The 23,735-nt window shown below is 36.6% G+C and overlaps 1 protein-coding gene across 4 annotated transcripts in view; it reads right to left on the reverse strand.

The window, feature by feature from the left end:
- Positions 1-23,735, reverse strand: part of KLHL13 (kelch like family member 13) — a 198,264-nt gene that overhangs the window by 105,378 nt on the left and 69,151 nt on the right. For 3 of the 4 annotated variants that reach the window (XM_070784351.1, XM_070784350.1, XM_070784346.1), the window contains exon 2: positions 10,843-10,916. The exons of the other annotated variant lie outside the window; for it this stretch is intronic. In XM_070784351.1, coding sequence (XP_070640452.1) covers positions 10,843-10,892 — 50 coding nt within the window. In that variant the 5' untranslated portion in view covers positions 10,893-10,916. The remainder of the gene's footprint in view (positions 1-10,842; positions 10,917-23,735) is intronic. 4 annotated transcript variants of the gene reach the window in all.

Here is a 23,735-nt window from a genome sequence, read left to right on the forward strand (position 1 = left end):
ACACCACAGTTCAAAAGCATCAATTCTTCAGTGCTCAGCTTTCTTCACAGTCCAACTCTCACATCCATATATGACCACTGGAAAAACCATAGCCTTGACTAGACGGACCTTTGTTGGCAAAGTAATATCTCTGCTTTTGAATATGCTATCTAGGTTGGTCATAACTTTCCTTCCAAGGAGTAAGCATCTTTTAATTTTATGGCTGCACTAACCATCTGCAGTGATTTTGGAGCCCAAAAAAATAAAGTCAGCCACTGTTTCTACTGTTTCCCCATACATTTGCCATGAAGTGATGGGACAAGATGCCATGATCTTAGTTTTCTGTATGTTGAGCTTTAAGCCAACGTTTTCACTCTCCTCTTTCACTTCCATCAAGAGTCTTTTTAGTTCCTCTTCACTTTCTGCCATCAGGGTGGTATTATCTGCATATCTGAGGTTACTGATATTTCTTCTGGGAATCTTGATTCCAGCTTGTGCTTCTTCCAGCCTAGTGTTTCTCATGATGTACTCTGCATATAAGTTAAATAAGCAGGGTGACAATATACAGCCTTAACGAACTCCTTTTCCTATTTGGAACCAGTCTGTTGTTCCATGTCCAGTTCTAACTGTTGCTTCCTGACCTGCATATAGGTTTCTCAAGAGGCAGGTCAGGTGGTCTGGTATTCCCATCTCTTTCAGAATTTTCCACCATTTATTGTGATCCACACAGTCAAAGGCTTTGGCATAGTTAATAAAGCAGAAATAGATGTTTTTCTGGAACTCTCTACATTTTTTCATGATCCAGCGGATGTTGGCAATTTGATCTCTGGTTCCTCTTCCTTTTCTAAAACCAGCTTGAACATCAGGAAGTTCATGGTTCACGTATTGCTGAAGCCTGGCTTGGAGAATGTTGAGCATTACTTTACTAGCATGTGAGATGAGTGCAATTGTGCGGTAGTTTGAGAATTCTTTGGCATTGCCTTTCTTTGGGATTGGAATGAAAACTGAACTTTTCCAGTCCTGTGGCCACTGCTGAGTTTTCCAAATTTGCTGGCATATTGAGTGCAGCACTTTCATAGCATCAACTTTAAACAACACAAATTGACTCTCTTATAGTTTCGGAGGTCAGAAGTCTAAAATCAAGGTATTGGTGAGGCTAGGGAGGAGAATTTGTCTGTCTTTTCTAGCTTCTAGAGGGCACCTGCATTCTATGGCTCATGATACCTTCCTCCATCTTCAAAAGACATGGCTCCAAACTCTCCTTCCTTGATCACATCTCCTTTTTCTGACTCTGAATCCACTTGCATCCCTTTTATGAGGACCCTTGTGATCACAGTGGGCTCTCCTAGATAATCCAGGATAACTTCCCCATCTCAAGATCCTTAGCTAAACCATATATGCAAAGTCCATTTTTGCCACATACAATCAGTCCCAGGTTCTGTGGATTAACATGTAGACATCTTTGGAGGGCCACTATTAAGTCTACCACAGGGAGTATTTGCCAGATTTCTTCACCATAAAGGTACTATGTTTTCCTTTCCACTCTCTTTGGAAAGTAAATCATTAAGTCTACACTCAAGAAGGGAGACAGATGAAATTCTATCTGCTGGAGGGGGAAATATATACTGAGTTGGCCAAAAAGTCTGTTTGGGTTTTTCTGTAACATCTTATGGACACCAAACGAACTTTCTGACCAACTCAATATACAAACACACATACTCATAACATATATATAATTTGGAATTGTCCTTCAAGGAAGAACTGTCTTTCCTCCCGCATCTATTTATTTCATTTATTTCTATCATGGGTAAAACTCTGAGGAAGGGGTTCAAGAGCACATAGTGGGGCGATGGTTAATTCATTCATTAGGCAAATATTAATACCTACTGTACAACTAAAATGTACAAGACACAGTGGTAGGTGATAAAATTAATCAACAAGACAGACAATATCCCTGCCCTCCTACAGCTACTATTTTAGCAAAAGGGAACAGATAATAAACAAAGAAGGAAAATATCTAATAGTGATAGTGATGAGTCATGCAGAGAATGGAACTAGGTGAGTGTGACACTAAACAAGTGGCCTCTTCAGCGTGGGTGGTCAAAGAAAATCTTTAAGTGGATATTTCCGTGGAGATCTGAAAAGAAGAAGAGACAGCCACACAAAGACCATGAGGAAGAACGTTCCAGACAAAGGGAACAGCCATTACAAAGGCCATTCAAGGAATCTTTCTTCCTCTGAGAATAAACAAATAGAAAAACAATTAGCATGGGGGTAGTGAAAATTTATTGAAAAACAAGGAAAAGGAGATATGTCATCATAAATGCTCAGAGAAAGAGCAGAACTCTGGAAATGTTTTCATACAGGAGTCAGAAAACAATGCTGAAAGCTTTTGGCACTTTTAGGAGAACAAGAAAACATTCAGGAGAACAAGAATCAATAAAGCAGGAAGAGGAAGCCAAATAAGATAACATGATCAGATGAGGAAAGCAATAAATTATACTGGCCAACTACCAGGAAACTAAACCAGAATAACAACTAAAATGTGTATCAGAGAAAGTAGAGAGAGAGTCTGATACAGTTTAAAATAAATTCATTAAGGAACAGAAAAAAGATAACAAATATTTAAGTTAGGAGAGAAAATATGATATGGTAGACACTAAAACAAGTAATATCCACAAAGTAAATCCAACCTAAATATTTAATGTTAAGAAATCATTTGTACCATGAAAGAGTTTACACTTTGCAGCTATTATAGCTACTACAAGTTTTTATTGACATGTGAAAATGCTCATGATACAACTAAGGAAAACAGTAGGATACAGACATGATATAAAGTATAATAAAACAGTAAGTTTTTCCATTTATTGAGAATTTACCATGTACCGGAAATGTGAATATCTTACTAAATTTTATTTTATTCTTAGAACAATCCAAAACAATGACACTCTTTTATTTTATAGATGAGGAAACACATTCAGACACATTCAGAGAGGTTAAGAAACTTTCCAAAGTTCACACAGCTAGTAAGTAGTAGAGTTTGATATGAACTTGTATTTGGAAGATTTCAAAGTTTCTGCTCTTAAGCACATATACCATATCATGTTCAATAATTACAACTTCAGTTACATTTTAAAATACACCAAAAAACCACAGTGAAAATGCATTAAGGGGGTTTAAGAGAGTTACTTCTGGTGATTATTTTCTCTGCATACACGTATATAATTTGTTATTTTAAGTGTTCCATAATAAATATGAATTATTTGTAAAGTCAAAACAAATGAACAACTAGTAGAGAGAGGAATAAAGAACTTTTTAGTTGGGGGACTCATGAAAAAGATTTAAATGTTAAATAGAAATGTTAAGGTCTTCACACACTGTTTGGAATTGAAATAATGGCTGTAGATGAGATGTCCCAGAAAGAATGTGTAGACTACGCATAGAATCATGAACAGGAATATTCAAGACATAGAGGAATCAGGGTAGTAATTCCTCGCCCCAGAAAGAGAGACACTTCCTATGGCCTAGAAAATTCTCTAGAAAGATCAAACAGGCAAACATTACTAACAATTCCATGCCCTTTGTATAAAGATATGTAACTCTTCGGTGAAAGGAACAAATATGCTGATAAACACACATATACTGCAATATATTACAACAATAATAATAGGTAACCCAAGATCTACAGAATTTCTGAGCCAAAATAAAAGTCCATAGTATAAAATGTAACTGGTCTCAGAAATCTGTGCATTATCCTCATATTATAATGCTTATAGGCATCTTCCAGCCAAAGATTTAACCTTATTATAATCATTGACTCAATTTAGCAAAGGTAAAACTAGATTCTCATAAATTTTTAATCTTTAGAAAGCACAGAAAATCCTATCTTCATAGAAGTTTAAAAAGTTGAATTGTGAAAAGAGTAATAAAAGGATATCTTCAATGACTGACCATTTTCAAGGTTAATCCAAGACGTGTTATTTATCACCTACTATGTGCTTAGGTTTAAAGATATAATTCCAGACTTTTAAAACTTAATGGAAGGTCAGGATTTTCTAATCCTTAAATGTTACAGATGAGACCAGTGCTTGATAAAAGGTAAAGGCTCAATATTTTAAACTATCAAATGACCAGATTTAAAGCCCTGTATTCCCTTGACATCATATAGTAAGAAATGATTATAGCTGTTTCCATAGTTTTAAAAACAATTAAGGTTCTATAGAACGCACATACTTTTATACGCTAGCTTTGAGAAGAAAACATAAAATTAACTTTTCTTAATTATGAGCCATATTTTGTTGTAGTAAATTTTCAACATAAAAAAAGAAATGATTATACATTAAGCCAGTTTAAAAAGTCTGAGCTTATTCTTAGAAATCTGTAATAAATTTCATTAGTCTATTTTACAATTTAATGATTACTGTTTAATATCCAATTACTTAACTCTTAGTAAGAGTTGACTGTGGAAAACAAAACTACCCTAAACAATTTAAGCAAATAAAATCACAAGCAACAAATAATTGTTGATACATGTTATAATGTTTGTAAATATTTGATGAATGCCTATTATGTACAAAACCCTGCATTATATACAATGTGATGTAAATATGCATTAGATGCAGGCAGTCACGCTCTGAAAGAGCTCTCTTAATGATGCTGTAAGCAAAGACATGCTCAAATTACTTCAATGCAGAACCAAATATGAGAAAATTCATCAGATGAATGAATATGAGAAAATGGTTCACAGACAAGAGAGACTCTCCTGATCATCTGAAAATCCCGTGGACAGAGGAGACTGGCGGGCTACAATCCGTAGGATCACAAAGAGTTGGACACAACTATGGACTACACTTTCTTTCTTTCTTTGATTATCTGCTTGGATTGATCAGGGAGGGCTGACAGACAGGGCAGACAATTTGATGAGGGTCTTGGAGAACAGGTAGATTTCAATAGCTGGAGACAGGAAAGGGGAGTCTGGACCACATTATCAGATAAGCCATTTTAAAAGATCATATGGATTGGAGTGTGAAGAATCTAGTTAAATATCAAGCATTGTTAAAGTTACCCCAAATATTTCACAACTTCCTCCCCACTCTTCATCATTTCCTCTGCCACCACCTCTGTTCAGACTCTCCTCATTTCTTATTTTCCCTACTACAGTAGTCACCTAACTGACAGGGAACCATGTATTATCATTCACTGTCATATCCCTAACACCTTGCACAGTAAATGGTGCATAATATTTGTTAAAGGGATGAAAATCCAATTATACAGTGTCTGGCACTCTTTCTCCTGTGTTGCAAATACCAGACACTATTATACGCTCTGTTTTATTTACCAAAGAATACTTTTTAGAAAATTGGAACACTGTCAGAGCTTTCTACATCATTGCAGAAATCCTTCCTACAGCTAGGAACCCCAAAAGGACACACCACCACACACCACCAGCTGGGTAACTCTTACCAAAGTGGGCCCTCCCTGACAGTGCGTAACGTGTACTGTCAGTGTGAGGAAGATGCTCACACTGAGATGATGTTTGCAGCACAGTAAGTCATACATGGCTGACCTCTCTCTATACCAGATGAATCACTGGAATAAAACTTTTAACATGGTAAAACAGATGATGAATGGTAGACTGCAAGACTAAAAACATCTAAGACTAATAAAAGATTAACGCTATTCGGTACTGCAAACCTCCACCCTTAATTCTTTATCTACTTTGTTTCATTTTCTGCATTAACTTTCTCATATATAAATATATATTTGGGTTTTGTCTGACCCCACCCCAATCTCCATCAAAATATAAGTTCAATAAGAACAAAGATTCATCATTTTTAATATAGTCATCATCGAGGCTCCCCTGGTAGCCCAGTGGTTGAGAGTCTGCCTTGCAGTGCAGAGTACATGGGTTCAATCCCTGGTCCAGGAAGACCCCACATGCTGTGGAGCAACTAAGCCTGTGTGTTGCAACTACTGAGCCTACATGCCCTAGAGCCTTTGCTCTACAACAAGAGAAATTACTGCAATGGGAAGCCCAAGCATCATGACTAGAGAGTAGCCACTTCTCATTTTAACTAGAGAAAGTCCGCGTGCAGCAACGAAGACCCAGCACAGCCAAAAACAACTAATGAAAATGTTTAGCACTTAGCGATTACACAATAAATGTTTGCTGAATTATAAGCAGAACAAATCATTAGAATTTTTTGACCAGTAATTACTGCTACACATGCCAGACATTATATTAAACAATGGGAATACATTTCTTCCATACATTTATTATCTTAATGAAAAGTCACTTTGACAACATTTTATATTTCCTATTAAGTTTGTATTAAATCTATAAAACAATGTGGGAAGAGCTTGTCTCTTCCCAAAATTTAGTCTTTTAGTCAAGGACCATACAATGTCTCTCCATTAAAAAAAAAAAAACAAAACTTCCTTCTTATCTCTCAGTTGAATTTTTAAAGTTTCTTCATATAGGTCTTAGAAGTTTTTATTGGGTTTATTACTAAAGGGCTTTCCTAGTGTCTCAGTTGGTAAAGAGTCTGCCTGCAATGTGGGAAAGCTGGGTTTGATCCATGGGTCGGGAATACTCCCTGGAGAAGGAAATGGCAACCGATTCCAGTAGTCTTACCTGGAGAATTCCATAGACAGAGGAGCCTGGTGGGCTATAGTCCATGGGGTCACAAAGAGTCAGACATGACTAAATGACTAACACTGAACAATTAAATTTTATGGCTTTTGTAAATGGAATATTTTCCCTTATATATTCTATTTATCTATCTATCTATGTTTGGCTGTGCTGAGTCTTCATTGCTTTGCCCAGGCTTTCTCTAGTCGTAGTGAGTGGAGGCCATTCTTCCTTGCAGTGTGCCGGCTTCTCATTGCGGTGGCAGCTCATATTGCGGAGCATGTACTCTAGGGCACACAGGCTTCAGAAGTTGCAGCACATAAACTCAGTACTTGCACCTTCGTGGGCTTTAGAGTGCAGGCTCAGGAGTTGTGGTGCACAGGCTCAACTGCTCCATGGCATGTGGGATCTTCCCAGATAAGGGACTGAATCTGTGTCCCCTGCACTGTCAGGCAGATTCCTATCCACTGCGCTACCAGTCAAGTCCCCAGTATATATTCTAAATGGCTATGTCTGATACAGATAAAAGGTATTGTTTTGTAATTTTTACCTTATATCTAACTACATTTTAGAACTTAGCCTATTATACACAGTCAAGTAAGCTAGAAAGAAAAACACCAATACAGTATACTAACGCATATATATGGAATTTAGAAAGATGGTAACAATAACCCTGTATACGAGACAGCAAAAGAGACACAGATGTATAGAACAGTCTTTTGGACTCTGTGGGAGAGGGAGAGGGTGGGATGATTTGGGAGAATGCCATTGAAATACGTATAATATCATATATAGAACGAGTCGCCAGTCCAGGTTCAATGCACGATACTGGATGCTTGGGGCTGGTGCACTGGGACGACCCAGAGGGATGGTACGGGGAGGGAGGAGGGAGGAGGGTTCAGGATGGGGAACACGTGTATACCTGTGGAGGATTCATTTCGATGTTCGGCAAAACCAATACAATATTGTAAAGTTTAAAAATAAAATAAAATTTTAAAAAAAATAAAAAAATAAAAAAAATAAAATTCTGTGAACAAAGAAGTTGTTTTTAAGTCTTAGCTTTTGTAGGTACATGACCCTATCTTCTAAAACTTGATCATTTTTGTTTCCTCCTTCCTGTGAACTATGCCTCTTTATCGACACTGACCATAGTTTACAGATACACGTTAAAATGGTGATAGAGGGCATCTTTGTTTTGTTGCTGCTTAAGGAACAACTCTTATATTTATCATTAAGTGCGATGCTTGTTTGTTGGTTTCAGACAGATAATTATTATTCTTGTTAAGAGTACAACTTTCTATCACTCACTAACTCTAAATCTTAAAATGGGCAATGAATTTTTTCAAACACCTTCAGCATTTACTGTATCTTTTATTTCTTAGGAAATCTACTGACAGACTGCATCATATGAGTAGCTTTCATGGTATTAAAGAATTCACAGTCTGGAATAAAACTTTCCTAGTCACAAAGGGTTAATACTTCTCATACATTCCTAAATGTGTCTGGTTTCTTTTTTATTTAGAATATGAAACTGTTCTACAATTTGTGTATACAAACATGTCATAAGTTCATTTATTTAAGTTTCTGGTCAAGAATGCACTTACAATGCAGGGGTTAAAACATTAGGAAAAAAGCCTGAAATTTGGGACAGTAAAGATTTCTTAGAAATATGCAAAAATTACTGAGCATAAAGAAAAAGTGACAATTGAACTTCATAAAAATAAAACAAAAATAAAACTGCTCACCAAAAGACACAATAAGAAAGGGGATGGAAGCTACAGAATGGAAGAAAATAGTCATAATACATCTATCTAAATATCAAGAAAAAAAATTAAAAACTCAAAGAGAAAAAAATCAATTTTTAAATGGGCAAAAGATTTGGATACTTCTAAAAGACAGATAAATACCTAACAAACATACAAAAACAAACTCACATCATTTCACATGAGGAAAATGCAAAGTGAAAACCATAGTGGCAAACAACTATACACCCAAGAGAATAACTAAAAGTAAACACCAAGAGTTTGTAAAGATTCTCACTTTTTATTGGTCTGAGAAGAAACTGGTATAACTTCTTTAAAAGTGTTTGGCAGTTTCTAATAATGTCAAATAAATTAAATAAACATATATACACATATGACCCACCAATTCTAGTTCTAGGTATATAGCCAAAGGAAATGAGTATATATGTATGTCCACAAAAAAATTTGCTAAAAAGATCAACAACAGCTTAATTCATAATAGCCAAATAATGAGTATAACTTAAATGACTCTCAACAAGAAATGGATAAATTGTGGTATATTTAAACAAGGGACTACTACAAGCAATAAAAACAAGGAATTACTGATACCTGCAATAATAATGGATTTCAAAAGCGTTATTTTGAACAACAGAAGCCATACACAAAAGAATACACAGTGTTAGACTACATTTACATGAAGTTCAAGAACAAGCAACACGAACCCAAGATACACAAGTCAGTAGGACGGGAGGAGACACGAACTGGAGAGGGGAACGAGGGAGTTCTCTGGAACTGTTTCATATCTTGACCTCGGTTGTGGTTACCTGGATGTTTGCATGTATTAAAATAAATCCAGAGGTATATTTAAATGTTTCTGTATTTTACTATATGTAATTATATCTTGATAATAATAATGGAAACAAATTCCATTGTGCTATAACTACCTCAGTTATCAACTTAAGCTTAGGAAATACTGCCCTCCTACCAGTTCCTCTTCCAAATGTGTGATACAGACCCCTGACTTCAGCAGCACATGAACTCTGCAGTCTCAATTCCCCACTAGAAATCTACCCCTGCAATCTACTCTTCTCTTCTATATAGCCATACAGTATTCCTGCAATGACTTCCTTGTGTGCAGTATCTCTGAATAAGTCTACCTTACAGCCCTTTGCCCACATTCCAACAAGCGTATACTCTTCATATGATTTTCCTTTGATGGGAATACTATGCAAAATTCCTAGCACGGTATCTCTCAAATAACAATGACTTTATATATGTCCCCTTCATACTTCAACCTTTCCCCTCCTTCCATAGTCTTTTAATGAATGAGCGAGTGAGTCAAGTCGCTTAGTCGTGTCCGACTCTTTGCAACCCCATGGACTGTAGACTACCAGGCTTCTCCGTCCATGGGATTCTCCAGACAAGAACACTGGAGTGGGTTGCCATTTCCTTCTCCAGGGGATGTTCCCAACCCAGGGATCAAACTAGGTCTCCCGCGTTGCAGGCAGACGCTTTACCCTCTGAGCCACCAGGGAAGCTATTTTTAAAGTACCTTAGAACTGAGTAACAAAAATATTATATTTTTGAAATAGTTAAAATCCTACATTTGTGTTTCAATACAAGCACTGTTAGACTTTGAATTATTTGATAAGCTCCAGCTCTCCACACACCAACAAAGGCCATATTTCTTTAAATGACTTAAAATCCTAAATTGACAGAAGAAGCTCTGAATTTCTCATAAGTCCCTGAAAAAGTTTTAAATGGAATTTCAGATAACAGCAATGTACACTCAAACACAGACAATACTATTTAAAAAAATACTTTGTTGAGACATCTATTTGTAAGCAATGGATACCAGTATTTATTCACTTATATACTTTAAAACCAAAAATTCACATCAACAGCTCCACTGACTGAATTCTATTCTCCAGGCCATAATACTGGAGTGGGTTGCCATGCCCTCCTCCAGGGTATCTTCCCAACCCAGGGATCGAACCCAGGTCTCCCACATTGCAGGAGGATTCTTTACCATCTGAGTCAACAGGGAAGGCCAGGAATACTGGAGTAGGTAGCCTATCCCTTCCCCAGTGGATCTTCCCAACCCAGGAATAGAACTGGGGTCTCCTGCATTGCAGGCAAACTCTTTACCAGCTGAGCTACCAGGGAAGCCCTATTTATTCATTGATATGCTTTAAAACCAAAAACTCACATCGATAGCTCCACTGACTGAATTCCAGGTGTTCACAATGTCCACCAATTTTGATTTCTAGTTATATTTTCTATTTTTTCATTAGATCAGAATATAGTCATTAACATTCTCTTCATTCCATTTGTCACTCAGGCATTCTTCTATTTACTCATATAGCAAATATTGTAATTTTATAACAGGTATTCAACAAATATTTACTGAGTACCGACTTATATTAGGTAAATAAATAAATGGAAGACACATTATATAACTTATAAGGTAAACTGCTTCCATAAATATACCGGTTACGGAGTATTGCAGCAATTGATTCCCCTCTATGCAGATGATCCATCACCTCTAGAAGTTGGATAATGACCTGTGCAGGAGGAAAAGAAGTCAATATTTACTATGAAAATCAATACTCGAATTTTCACATTATGCTACCTTTGTAATATTCTACATAGTTTGTGATAAACAAAATGCACATCCATGTATCTAGTATCCATATTACAGCTTATGAAAATTAAGAAACTGAATCTGCAATAGTCAAAATACCTACAAAATTCAGTACTGAATCATTAAAAGAGTACTAGCTAATTTCGTGTGAAATCATTAGCCAACAATTAACCATGGAAAAACCACCATGTAAACAGGAAGTTGGATTAAACGACAGTCAGAAGACCTGGGGGAGTCTGTGTGAAGCTGGGTGAGACACAGAAGCTAGAAGCAAAGAGCTGGGGCAAACATTTGACAAGCAGATTCAGAGACGGCGTTGAATCCCAAGTTACCAGGGGGCCTTGAGGCCTGTGGGGACCACATGGAGGGTCCATAATTTTCCAAGTGATTGCTCAAAAGTAAGGATAGAGATATGCTTTTAAATACTTTTAAAACTTAAAGATATAAAATAGGTAATGGAGGTAGGAATGTTGCTTTTATGGGAAAGAGCAGGTGGGGTGGTAGTAACTATATGTTTTTAGTAGTGTGGATGCTTTGCATTGGCAATAAAGAATGTATTTAATGCATTCTATTAATTTCAACTATATTGGGAAGCAAAAGTGTATACTTTACATAAATGTTTATTAATAAAATCTATTTATTGCATTGGAAGGTAAAAATGTAAAGTATCCAATTTAGTTTGTTCATATAATTATGCTTGTTACAAAACTATGTGAAAACCTAAAATAATGAAGCTAGAGGGGAAAATTGTTCCCTGCCTTCTTCCTGTCCCTTAATTTAGGGACAAAAGCAAAAAAGCAGAAGAGAAAAAAGTACAGTTGATCCTTGAACAACACAGGTTTGAAATATGCAGGTCCACTTACATGTGGACTTTTTCCAATAAATATAGTATGCACATTTTTATTGTATACATCTTTAAATTAACTAAGTGTGGGGAAATGTTTGTGTTTGATTACAGATCATAATATGGAATCAAAAGAACTAGGGTTTGAGTCCTGATTCTACCCAAACTGTTTCAACTTCACCTCCATGGGTGTACAATTTATCAATTCTTTTGTTTTTTGCTTTTTTTTGAGACAGAGATAGCAATAAGAGAATTTTCAACTGCTTGGGGGCTGGTGCTCCTAACTGCTGTGTTGTATAAGGGCCAACTATACTCTGTTTCTTGGGTCTTCAAAACTCTAAACAAGAAACAAATCAAATGAAAACACAGCATTTACATTTATTTGCACAATCACATTTTTCTGCTTATAATCCTGTAAAGAATCAAGTAAATTTATAATCAAGAAACTGAGTAGCCTAAACAAAATAAAATATTTTAAGCATCTCAAAATCAACTGACTTTTGACTTACATTTTCTGAAAATGTTTAACCAGTTAGGGTTTTGAGATGCTGAGAAATTTTTCATTTTGCTTATTAGGTTACTTGATTTCTTAGAGGATGTGCCAAGAGAAAACCTATTATATCTAGATCACCGTTAGGAATCTGGGAATGTGAAAATAACTCATGAAACATCTTACCAATTATATCTAGGGTAGAACATAGAGGTCCCCAAATGAGGTATGCAAATTTTCATGTAATCCCATTGTTTTAAGCAATCCACTTGCTGCAGGTGGATCTCTGAGTCTAGGGCTCTCCCATCAAATTCTCCAGATAATAACCCTCTGGTCTCCAGAGGAGCAGAGATGGGGTACAGGGGACATTAGCCACTTATTTTAAAGACTTTCAAGGAACAGCCCATGTTTTCAATCTCATGACTCATTCCTGCCTTCTGCAGACCAGGCACCTCCAAGTCTTGAAATACTAGGAATTCTATGGGAAGAATGAGTTGGTTTCTCTCAAAACATGTAGGGGAAGATACTGGAGTTATAACTTCCTTTGCTAAAAGTAAAAGAAACATAAAATAAAATAGTTCCAACCTCACATCTGTCAGTGTTTCCACTCCTGTTCTCTTTGTCCTTTTGCATTTTTCCATTTCTTTACTCTCATTTTAATGGAGTTAAGAAGAAAGAGGAAGTAAGTGCATGTGATCAACTTATACAGGATATAAATGAAACCAACTTTTTAAACATGGGGTTTGTCTGATCAAATACATGTAGTAGAAAATTAACACTTCCTGTAATGTGGGGCTGGACCAGAGACAGAGCGACCAGAAATATGGAGACTGCTAAGAAACTACTTCCAAAATGAAAGCATAAAATGAAAGCACAGACAAAAACTATGAGAAGAGGAAGGCAGAACTAGGACCTGTGACAGATTACTGACAGATTTTAAAGGCAAAAGGAGACATATCAAAGATAAAATCTAAGTAACAGGAAGAAATGGTGATGACAGCAAGTGAGGTAGGGTATAGAAAGAAAGAAAAACATTGAAAACAAGGACAACAATGGTTTGTATACACATATTGAAATAACCCAGAGCACATCATATAGTATCTAATAGAAAACTGGAAATATAGTTCTAGATTTAGGTTCGAAGTAGAAATGAAAACACAGGAATATTTAGCCAGTTAAGTAACAGCTCAAGGGATGAGATGGGGAAGTATTTACTCATGCCAGAATAAAGTGCAAATCCAATGAACACTTTTGTGCAAGAAACAGAGGAAGACAAGCTAGCAAAGAAATGAGACAATTGGTAGGAGGGAAACTAAGAGAAATGTGAAAAGAAGGATAGTTTAGAAGAAGAGTGGTCGGAGAGTATTCAACTGTTTCACTTTCTGCCCAAAGAAATACACAGCTAAATGATTTGACAGCTATAAAGTCCATGATGATCTCTTTTCAAGGGTAGTTCCATATCAGTGTCACACTGAAGTGGTTTAAAAAATAAAACAGAAATAAATACATTTTTAATAACTTGGGAGTAATTCAAATACACCAGGGAATTACTCTATAGTGAAGGTGGTCCTCAAACAAGAGAAATAGAGATGATTAAATGATTGGGGGACAATCAAGTAGTCACTTAGAAAAATAAACAGGATGCACAACTCTTCATTTCATACACTGAATAAATTCCAGAAGGATCAAAGATTTAAAGGTAAAAAAAGGAAGCTTTGAAGCAGGACCAAAGAAAACTAAAGTGAAATTATTTATGATTTAGTGGAGAAGGTAAGCAGCACCTAGAGGCCAGGAACCATAAAGGAAAAAAAACTGTTAAAGCTGATTATAGCAAAAAATTAGAACTCTGTACTTCAAAAATGCCACAAAGTCAAATGGAATCTGATAAAGTAGGAAAAAAATTCACAATACCCGACAAACAGTTAATGATTTTAACTTACACACTTAGTCAGTAAAACACTATAGAAAAAATGAGCAAATAATATAAACAGAAGGTGCACAGAAAATAAGAATCATTAATAAGCAAATAATTGTAATTTAAAATGAGGCACTGTTCCCATCATAGGATTTACACAAACATACACACATAAATGAAATCTGTTTATATTTTTTATTAGTGAAAGGGGATATGGGTTTTGAGGGTGGCAGAGAGAGATGGTCACTTTTCATCCTAAACTTTTTTATTCAATTTATTTCTAAACAAAGCTAGCAAGAATGCAGCAAAAGGCATGAGAAGGACTGGCCATGAGGGAGGAGGAAAACCAAAGAGGTGTAGTAATTTAGAAGGTAAATGAAAGTGTTATAGGAAGTAATTTAGAAGGTAACCAAATGTGTCCAATGTTGCTGAGAGGTTAAGTGATAAATGGAGAACAACAACTTGGTGTGGTAACTGGGAGGTCACTGGTCACCTGGATAAGAACTGTTTACATGGAATGGTGGCAAAAAGGCTCATTATTGTGAGTTTAAGAGAGAATGAAGACAGGAAATAAGCACATACAACACTTACTTAGCAAGAGATATAAATAGGTAGTAGCCTGGAAAATCCCATGGACAGAGGAGAATGGCAGGCTACAGTCCACAGGATCGCAAAGATTCGGACTCAACTGAGCAACCAAGCACAACAGATGGAATGAGATATAGGATGGAAGTAGACAATGTTTTGTTTTACTTTGTTTTAGTAACAGGAGATACTAGAGCAGGTATATCTGAAAAGCATTACATTAAAAAAAAAAAAAAAACTCCCACAAGAAAACATAAGCAGAACACTTTTGACATAAATGGATCTTTTTGGATCTGTCTCTTAGAGTAATGGAAATAAAAACAAAAATAAACAAATGGTACCTAATTAAACTCAAAAGCATTTGTACAGTAAAGAAACCATAAACAAAACAGAAAGACAATCTACAGAATGGAAGAAAATATTTGCAAATGATGTGACTAACAAGGGATTAATCTCCAAAATATACAAATAGCTTGTACAACTTGATATTAAAAAAAATGAACAATTCAATAAAAAAATGGGCAAAAGATGAAAAGCCAATTTCACACCATGTAAGGAAAGCCCTGTGTACGAACTAAGCCAATGTTATATAAAAGAAATTTTAAGAGTTTCTAAAATCATAGGTCTTCAACTAAAATTTTGATTAAGTACAGTGAGATAAGAAAGCTGACAGAAGATGTAAATAGACATTTCTCTAAAGAAGATATACGGATGGCCAAAGGCACACTAAAAGATGCTCAAAACTGCTGCTGCTACTGCTGCTGCTAAGTCACGTCAGTCGTGTCCAACTCTGTGTGACCCCATAGACGGCAGCCCACCAGGCTCCCCTGTCCCTGGGATCCTCCAGGCAAGAACACTGGAGTGGGTTGCCATTTCCTTTTCCAATGCATGAAAGTGAAAAGTGAAAGTGAAGTCGCTCAGTCGTGTCTGACTCTTCCCGACTCCATGGACTGCAGCCTACCAGGCTCCTCCGTCCATGGGGTTTTCCAGGCAAGAGTACTGGAGTGGGGTGCCATTGCCTTCTCCGCAACACTGCTACTTAGAGGAATGCAAATCAAAACTAAAATGAAGTATCACCTCACACTGGTCAGAATGGCCATCATCAAAGTCTACAAATAATAAATGCTGGAGAGGGTATGGAGAAAAGGGAACCCTAGTAAACTGTTGATGGGACTATAAACTGGTGTAGCCTCTATGGAGAGCAATATGGAGGTTCCTTTAAAAACTAAAAATAGAGCCACTGTATGATCCTGAAATCCCACTCCATATATCTGCAAAAAGCTGTACTTTGAAAAGATACACATTGCACCCCAATGTTTACTGCAGTGCTGTTTACAACAGCCAAGACATGGAAACAATTTAAATGTTCACTGACAGATGAATAGATAAAGAAGATGTGGTACATATACATAATGGAATACTACTCAGTCATAAAATGGAATGAAATAATGCCATTTGCAGCAACATGAACGGACCTAGAGATATCATACTAAGTGAAGTAAGCCAGGGAGAGAAAAACAAACATTATGACACTGCTTATGTGTAGAACCTAAAAAAAAATTATACAAATGAACATATTTACAAAACAGAAATAGGCCCACTGATACAGAAAACAAACTATGCTTATCAAAGGGGAAAGGGGGGAGGAGGGATACATTAGGAATTCTAGATTAACATATAGACACTACTATAAATAAAATAAAATATAAGGTCCTACTGTATAACACAGGAAACTCTACTTGATATTTTATAATAATAATAAGGGGTAAGAATCTGAAAAAGAATATATGTCTTTGTTTGTGTGTATAACTGAATCATTGTACTGTACACTTGGAACTAACACAATATTGTGAATTAACTGTACTTCAATTAAAAATTAAGTAAAAATGCAAACTAAAAGAAGTACAATACCATGAAATAAATTTCAAAAGCACATAAGGTAATACCAGATGACATATAGACACACACATATACATACATGGAAAAAGCATAAAAGTATTCATAGGAATGATAAGAAAATTTGGCACAGTTGTTACCTCAAGAGAAGAAGGGTGAGGAATGCAATTGGGGAGGGATACACTAGGAGTTCTGCCTGAATCTAACATTTTGCTAAGCATCTGAAACAAAAATGGTAAAACATTAAGATATTGCACAGTTGCTTCCCTGTGGCTCACCTGGTAAAGAATCCGCCTGCAATGCGGGAGACCTGGGTTCGATCTCTGGGATGGGAAGATCCCCTGAAGACGGGAAAGGCTACCCACTCCAGTATTCTGGCCTGGAGAATTCCATGGACTGTATAGTCCATGGGGTTGCAAAGAATCAGACATGACTAAGCAACTTTCACTATGTGATCGTTTGTTATACTGGCCTCTGTACTTTTCCCTGCAGGGCTTCCTTGGTGGCTAGTTGTAAAGAATCCACCTGCTAATGCAGGAGATGTGGGTACAATCCCTGGGTTAGGAAGATCCTTTGGAGAAGAAAATGGCAACTCATTCCAGTATTCTTGTCTGGGAAATCCCACGGACAAGAGGAGCCTGGTGGACTACAGCCGGGTTGCAAAGAGTCGGAAAGGACTTAGCAACTAAAGAACAACTTTTCCCTATGCTTGAAATGTTTTAATAAAAGAAACAAAGAAAGTATCATGTATTATCTCTGCCCTAAAGTAGGGACTGTGTAGACAAGCAGACAAGACATGACATATAAAGGCCAACATTTAAGGAAAAAAAAGGACAGGACAAATATATACCTAGACACATACTGTAATTAAAAAGATAAAATTCTCCATGGCCATAAATACTCTGACAAATAAAAGGGAGACTAGTTGTTACTCAGAGCACACACATGACAAAAATCTAATTGTGGTTTTGCCTTTAAAATATTCTACTTGGATCACAAGAAATAAAACTGACAAGACTGTTTCTGATAGCTGAGATATCTTGCATAAGCTCAACTAATTTTACTCTCAAGCATTTATTTTAAGTAATTCACAAATCTAATAATTCTCAATCACCTGTCATACACTTAGATAATATTTCAAATAGAGATTCTAGTTTATGACTTAGTATTTAATTAAACCCCACAGTCTCACTTTCCTACCCTATCTAAGAACCAACAGCTTTAAAAATAATGAGATTTGAGATATGCCTAGCCAATTTCACACCATGTAAGGAAAGCCCTGCTTATGAACTAAGCTGATGTTATATAAAAGAAATTCTGAGAGTTTCTATAATCATATGTCTTCAACTAAAATTTTGAGTACAGTGAGAAAAGAAGGCTGATAGAAAAGATCAGTGAAAAGTGCTAAACATTACAAAATTGAAACATGGCAACCTGTAGAAAAGTTGTACATAATTGCTCTTCTCTCTAAATCAAGTTATATGTAGCAGTGTCATGAAAAATTCAAAATCATTTTGAAATCCCAAACTTTGGAATTTAAGGAACAGAAATAGTTTGTTACTTAAAGGTTAACTTTTAACATGTCACAGACTATTGAATCCTCCAGCTTTCACACATGACAGACACCACACTCCCCTCCCACCCATGGCACTGAGGTCCTACCCTAAAACAATAGAGCACGAGATTTGAGCTGGGTGATGATTTTTCCCTAGAGAAATTCTGAAACCAACTAGAACCATGTAGAATGTTCCCACATAAGCACCCCTAACAAAATGTGCAAGGCTACAAAGAATAACAGTTGCAGTGTACAAATGGCTGCAGTGACAGCTGATTTCAGAATATACCCTTTATGTAAGAGATCAGCCTGCCTGGCTTCCTCCAACCAAATATACTGGAGCCCCACGTTCCATAACCCATAGGTTTCTTCCTTCCCCTGGCTGTATGCCAAGACTGACACACTCTTAATAATTTCACCTTTATTGCTGCAGTCACGGGGGTAACCTGCCCCACATGGTCACTACCATCTTGCTCTTTATTGATGTACCTACACCATGCAGTTCCACTGCTCTTTGCAATAATACCACTCCTTCCTTCTTCAGTGTGATCCAATGGAAGTCCCTTTTCACACTGACACTTATAAAAAGCTTTATGGATGCCTTTGGGATATATTGTTGGTTAATGGAATCATTTGTCTTTTACCAATGTTGAAGGAAGTTACTGTCCTTGTATTAATGTAATTCTATCTGATTTTCTAATAGTTACTGTTTTTATATAATAAGGGCTAAAATTCATCTTAATATACTTAATTTCTCTGACCCAGTCAACCTCAGTCTGAGGTTAAGTACACCCCACTACCCATTCACCTGGTTAAAAAAGTATTCATTTCCCATCATTCCCCTCTCCAGTGTTTCTCTGGAAAGTTACTAATTTGTCTCAGGCTCTTCAAAGTCCATTCTATACAATCCATTCTATATAACAGACTGTGAACTGTTACATACACATCTTGCAAGAAAATAGAGGTGAGAAGTGAAAATATGGGTAAGAAAAAATAAAAACTATCATTTACATCAGTGGTCCTCAAACTTCACTACGTATTAGAGTTTTCTGGAGAGCAAGATGAACACAGACAGCTGGGCTCTACCTCTGACTTTCTCAGTCAGTTGATGAGGGATGGATCCAGAGAATTTGCTTTTCTAAGAGGTTGAAAAAGAATGCTGCTGCTGCTGCTAGACCATGAATGACACTTTAAGGTCTAAGATTTACAGATAACATGAAAGTTTTTATAAAAAGTCCAGAAGAATTTTTTAGTTCATTGATTCCTATGATTCCTAAAATGTTGACATTCACTCTTGCCATCTCCTGTTTGACCACTTCCAATTTGCCTTCATTCATGATCATTCCAGGTTCCTATGCAATATTGCTCTTTATAGCATCAGACCTTGCTTCCATCACCAGTCACATCCACAAATGGGTGTTGTTTTGCTTTGGCTCTGTCTCTTCATTCTTTCTGGAGTTATCTCTCCACTGATCTCCAGTAGCATATTGGGCACCTACCGACGTGGTGAGTTCATCTTTCAGTGTCCTATCTTTTTGCCTTTTCATACTGTTCATGGGGTTCTCAAGGCAAGAATACTGAAGTGGTTTGTCATTCCCTTCTCCAGTGGACCACATTTTGACAATGCCAAAGAATGCTAAAACTACCGCACAATTGCACTCATCTCACATGCTGGTAAATGCTCAAAATTCTCCAAGCCAGGCTTCAACAATATGTGAACTGTGAACTTCCAGATGTTCAAGCTGGTTTTAGAAAAGGCAGAGGAACCAGAGATCAAATTGCCAACATCCATCCACTGGATCATGGAAAAAGCAAGAGAGTTCCAGAAAAACATCTATTTCTGCTTTACTGACTATGCCAAAGCCTTTGACTGTGTGGGTCACAATAAACTGTGGAAAACTCTGAAAGAGATGGGAATACCAGACCACCTGACCTGCCTCCTGAGAAACCTGTATGCAGGTCAGGAAACAACAGTTAGAACTGTAAATAGAGCAACAGATTGGTTCCAAATCAGGAAAGGAGTACATCAAGGCCGTATATTGTCACCCTGCTTATTTAACTTATATGCAGAGTACATCATGAGAAACGCTGGGCTGGATGAAGCACAAGCTGGAATCAAGATTGTCAGGAGAAATATCAATAACCTCAGATATGCAGATGACACCACTCTTATGGCAGAAAGTGAAGAAGAACTAAAGAGCCTCTTGATGAATGAATGAGGAGAGTGAAAAAGTTGGCTTAAAGCTCAACATTCAGAAAACTAAGATGATGGCATCTGGTCCCATTATTTCATGGCAAAAAGATGGGGAAACAGTGGAAACAGCGGCTGACTTTATTTTGTGGGGCTCCAAAATCACTGCAGATGGTGATTGCAGCCATGAAATTAAAAGACACTTACTCCTCAGAAGAAAAGTTATGACCAACCTAGACAGCATATTAAAAAGCAGACATTTCTTTGCCAACAAAAGTCCGTCTAGTCAAGGCTATGGTTTTCCAGTAGTCATGTATGGATGTGAAAGTTGGACTATAAAGAAAGCTGAGTGCGGAAGAATTGATGCTTTTGAACGGTGGTGTTGGAGAAGACTCTTGAGAGTCCCTTGGACTGCAAGAAGATCCAATCAGTCCATCCTAAAGGAGATCAGTCCTGAGCGTTCATTGGAAGGACTGATGTTGAAGCTGAAACTCCGATACTGTGGCCACCTGATGCAAAGAGCTGACTCATTTGAAAAGACCCTGATGCTGGGAACGATTGCAGGTGGGAGAAGAAGGAGACAACAGAGGATGAGATGGTTGGACGGCATCACCGACTCAAGGGATATGAGTTTGAATAAACTCCAGGAGCTGGTGATGGACAGTGAGGCCTGGAGTGCTGCAGTCCATGGGGTAGCAAAGAGTCAGACATGACTGAGCAACTGAACTGAACTGAACAGAAGAATTAACTGGAAAACTAACACAGTAAATCGACTACTACAAGAATATCAGTTCCACAAAGATATAGATTTGTAAGATAACTAGGAATAAGCTTAAAAATAATGTGAAAGACTTATAAAAATAAAATTTCACAAAATAATTTTTTAAAATGTGAGTCACTTAGTCATGTCTGACTCTTTGTGACCCTATGGACTGTAGCCTGCCAAGCTCCTCTGTCCATGGGATTCTCCAGGCAAGAATACTGAAGTGGCTGCCATGCCCTCCTCCAGGGGATCTTCCCAACCTAGGGATCAAACCAGATATTCCGCATTGCAGGCAAATTCTTTACCGTCTGAGCCCCCAGGAAAGGACCCGAATAAATGAATACATGGACACAGATACCCCCCACACAGAATATTGAAGAACAGACATTTTACACAAAATTCATATAGAAATGCAATGCAATCTGAATCAAATTAGCAAAGGGTCAGATTTTTATTGTGGAGGAGGATGGATATTTTACATGTTGAAACTATAGTTCAATGGGAGATGTAACACATAAAAATTGCCCAAATCTTTTTTTTAAGTAAGGGGGGAAGCAACTTCCACTTGATGCAACTATTAAGGCACAGTAACTATTAAAACAGTGTGGTACTAGTGTGGGAACAGACAAAAGGATCAACAGAACAGAATCTAAAAATAGATCAAAATAAATATGGTTATTAACTATGGTGAATGTGGTAGTCACAATTAGCAAAAAAAAGATGAAATTCTCAATAAATATTTGTGAGGAAACTGGATACATTAGTGGGAAAAAATAGAAGTTCTCTCTATACCATATATATACACCTCAGAGGAATTAAATCTCTACATATGAAAAAATATATAAAAGTAGTAGAATAATATAAAGGAGATTTTTTTCCTATTTAATGTTCACATTTTCAAATTACAAAAAATGCAGTTTATTTTCTTGTTTTTAATTGCAGTTAACATACAATATTATATTAGTTTCAGGTATACAAATAACTTAATATTTTTACAGAACACACTCCATACAAAAAGGACATTCCCTGTACTGTAAATTACATCCTTGTAACTATTTTATACTTAGTAGTCTGTACCTCTTAATCCCCTTCACCTAGTTTGCTCCTCCTGCCACTTCCTATCCTTGGGTAACAACTAGTTTGTTCTCCCTATCTGTGAGTCTGTTTCTATTTTGTTATAATTGTTCATCTGTTTCATTTTTTAGATTCCACAGGTTAGTGAAGACACTGTATTGGACTTTCTCTGTCTGGCTTATTTCACTAGGTACAAAACCGTCCAGGTCTATCCATGTTGACACAACTGCAAAATTTCATTTTTTATGACTAATATGCCATTGTATATATATACCAAGTCTTCTTCATTAGCCCATCTGTTGATGGATAACTGAGTAGTATTCCATTGTTTATATATACCAAATCTTTATTAATTCATCTATTGATGTATATCTAGGGTGTTTCCATATCTTGGCTATTATGAATAATGCTATGAACACTGGGGTGCATATATCTTTTCTAATTAGTATTTTTGTTTTCTTTTGATAAATATCCAGGAATCAAGTTGCTGGATCACATGGTAGTTTTATTTTCATTTTTTTGAAGAACATCCATAATATTTTCCACTGTGGCTGCACCAATTTAATTCCCACTGATAGTACACGAAGGTTCCCTTACCCCCACATTCTTGTCAACACTTATCATTTCTTGCTGTTTTTTTTTTAATTAATTTTATTCTATTCTCAAACTTTACATAATTGTATTAGTTCTGCCAAACATCAAAATGAATCCATAGCCATCCTGACAGGTATAAGGTGCTATCTCACTGTGGCTTTGATTTGCATTTTCCTGATGGTTGGTGATGTTGAGCATCTTTTCATGTGTCTGTTGGCCGTCTGTGTGTCTTCTCTGGAAAAATGCCTATTAGGGTCTTCTGCCCATTTTTTAATCATTATATGTTTTTTATATATTGAGGTGTATAAGTGCTTTACACATTTTGGATATTAAACCATAAAACTCCTAGAAGAAAGCAAAGGCAATAGACTCTTTGACCTTGGTCTTAGCAATATGTTTTTGGATCTGTCTCCACAGAAACGGGAAACAAAAGCAAAAGTAAACAAATGGGACCTAATTAAACCTAAAAGCTTTTGCACACAAAGGAAACTTATCAAGAAAAGAAAATGGCAACCTACTGAACAGGAGAGAGTATCTTTTTAATAGGACATAAAAACAATCTAAGGGCCAACAAAAAACACAGAAGCCATAAAGAAAATAAAAGTGGTCTGTATGGTTGTTACTTTAAAAAAAGTTACAAGTTTACATGGTGCAACACACTTAAAAGGCAAGGGGAAGTGGACAGGGACTGTAATAACTACTACAGGCAAAAGGTTTTCTTTTTAACTTTTATTTATGTACTTATTTTTGGCTGTGCTGGGTCTTCATTGCTGCTAGGGCTTTTCTCTAGCTGCAGAGAGTGGGGACTACTCTCTAGTTGCTGTGTGCAGGC

This window comes from Bos indicus, chromosome X (genome assembly GCF_029378745.1).
Source record: "Bos indicus isolate NIAB-ARS_2022 breed Sahiwal x Tharparkar chromosome X, NIAB-ARS_B.indTharparkar_mat_pri_1.0, whole genome shotgun sequence".
Lineage (NCBI taxonomy): Eukaryota > Metazoa > Chordata > Mammalia > Artiodactyla > Bovidae > Bos > Bos indicus.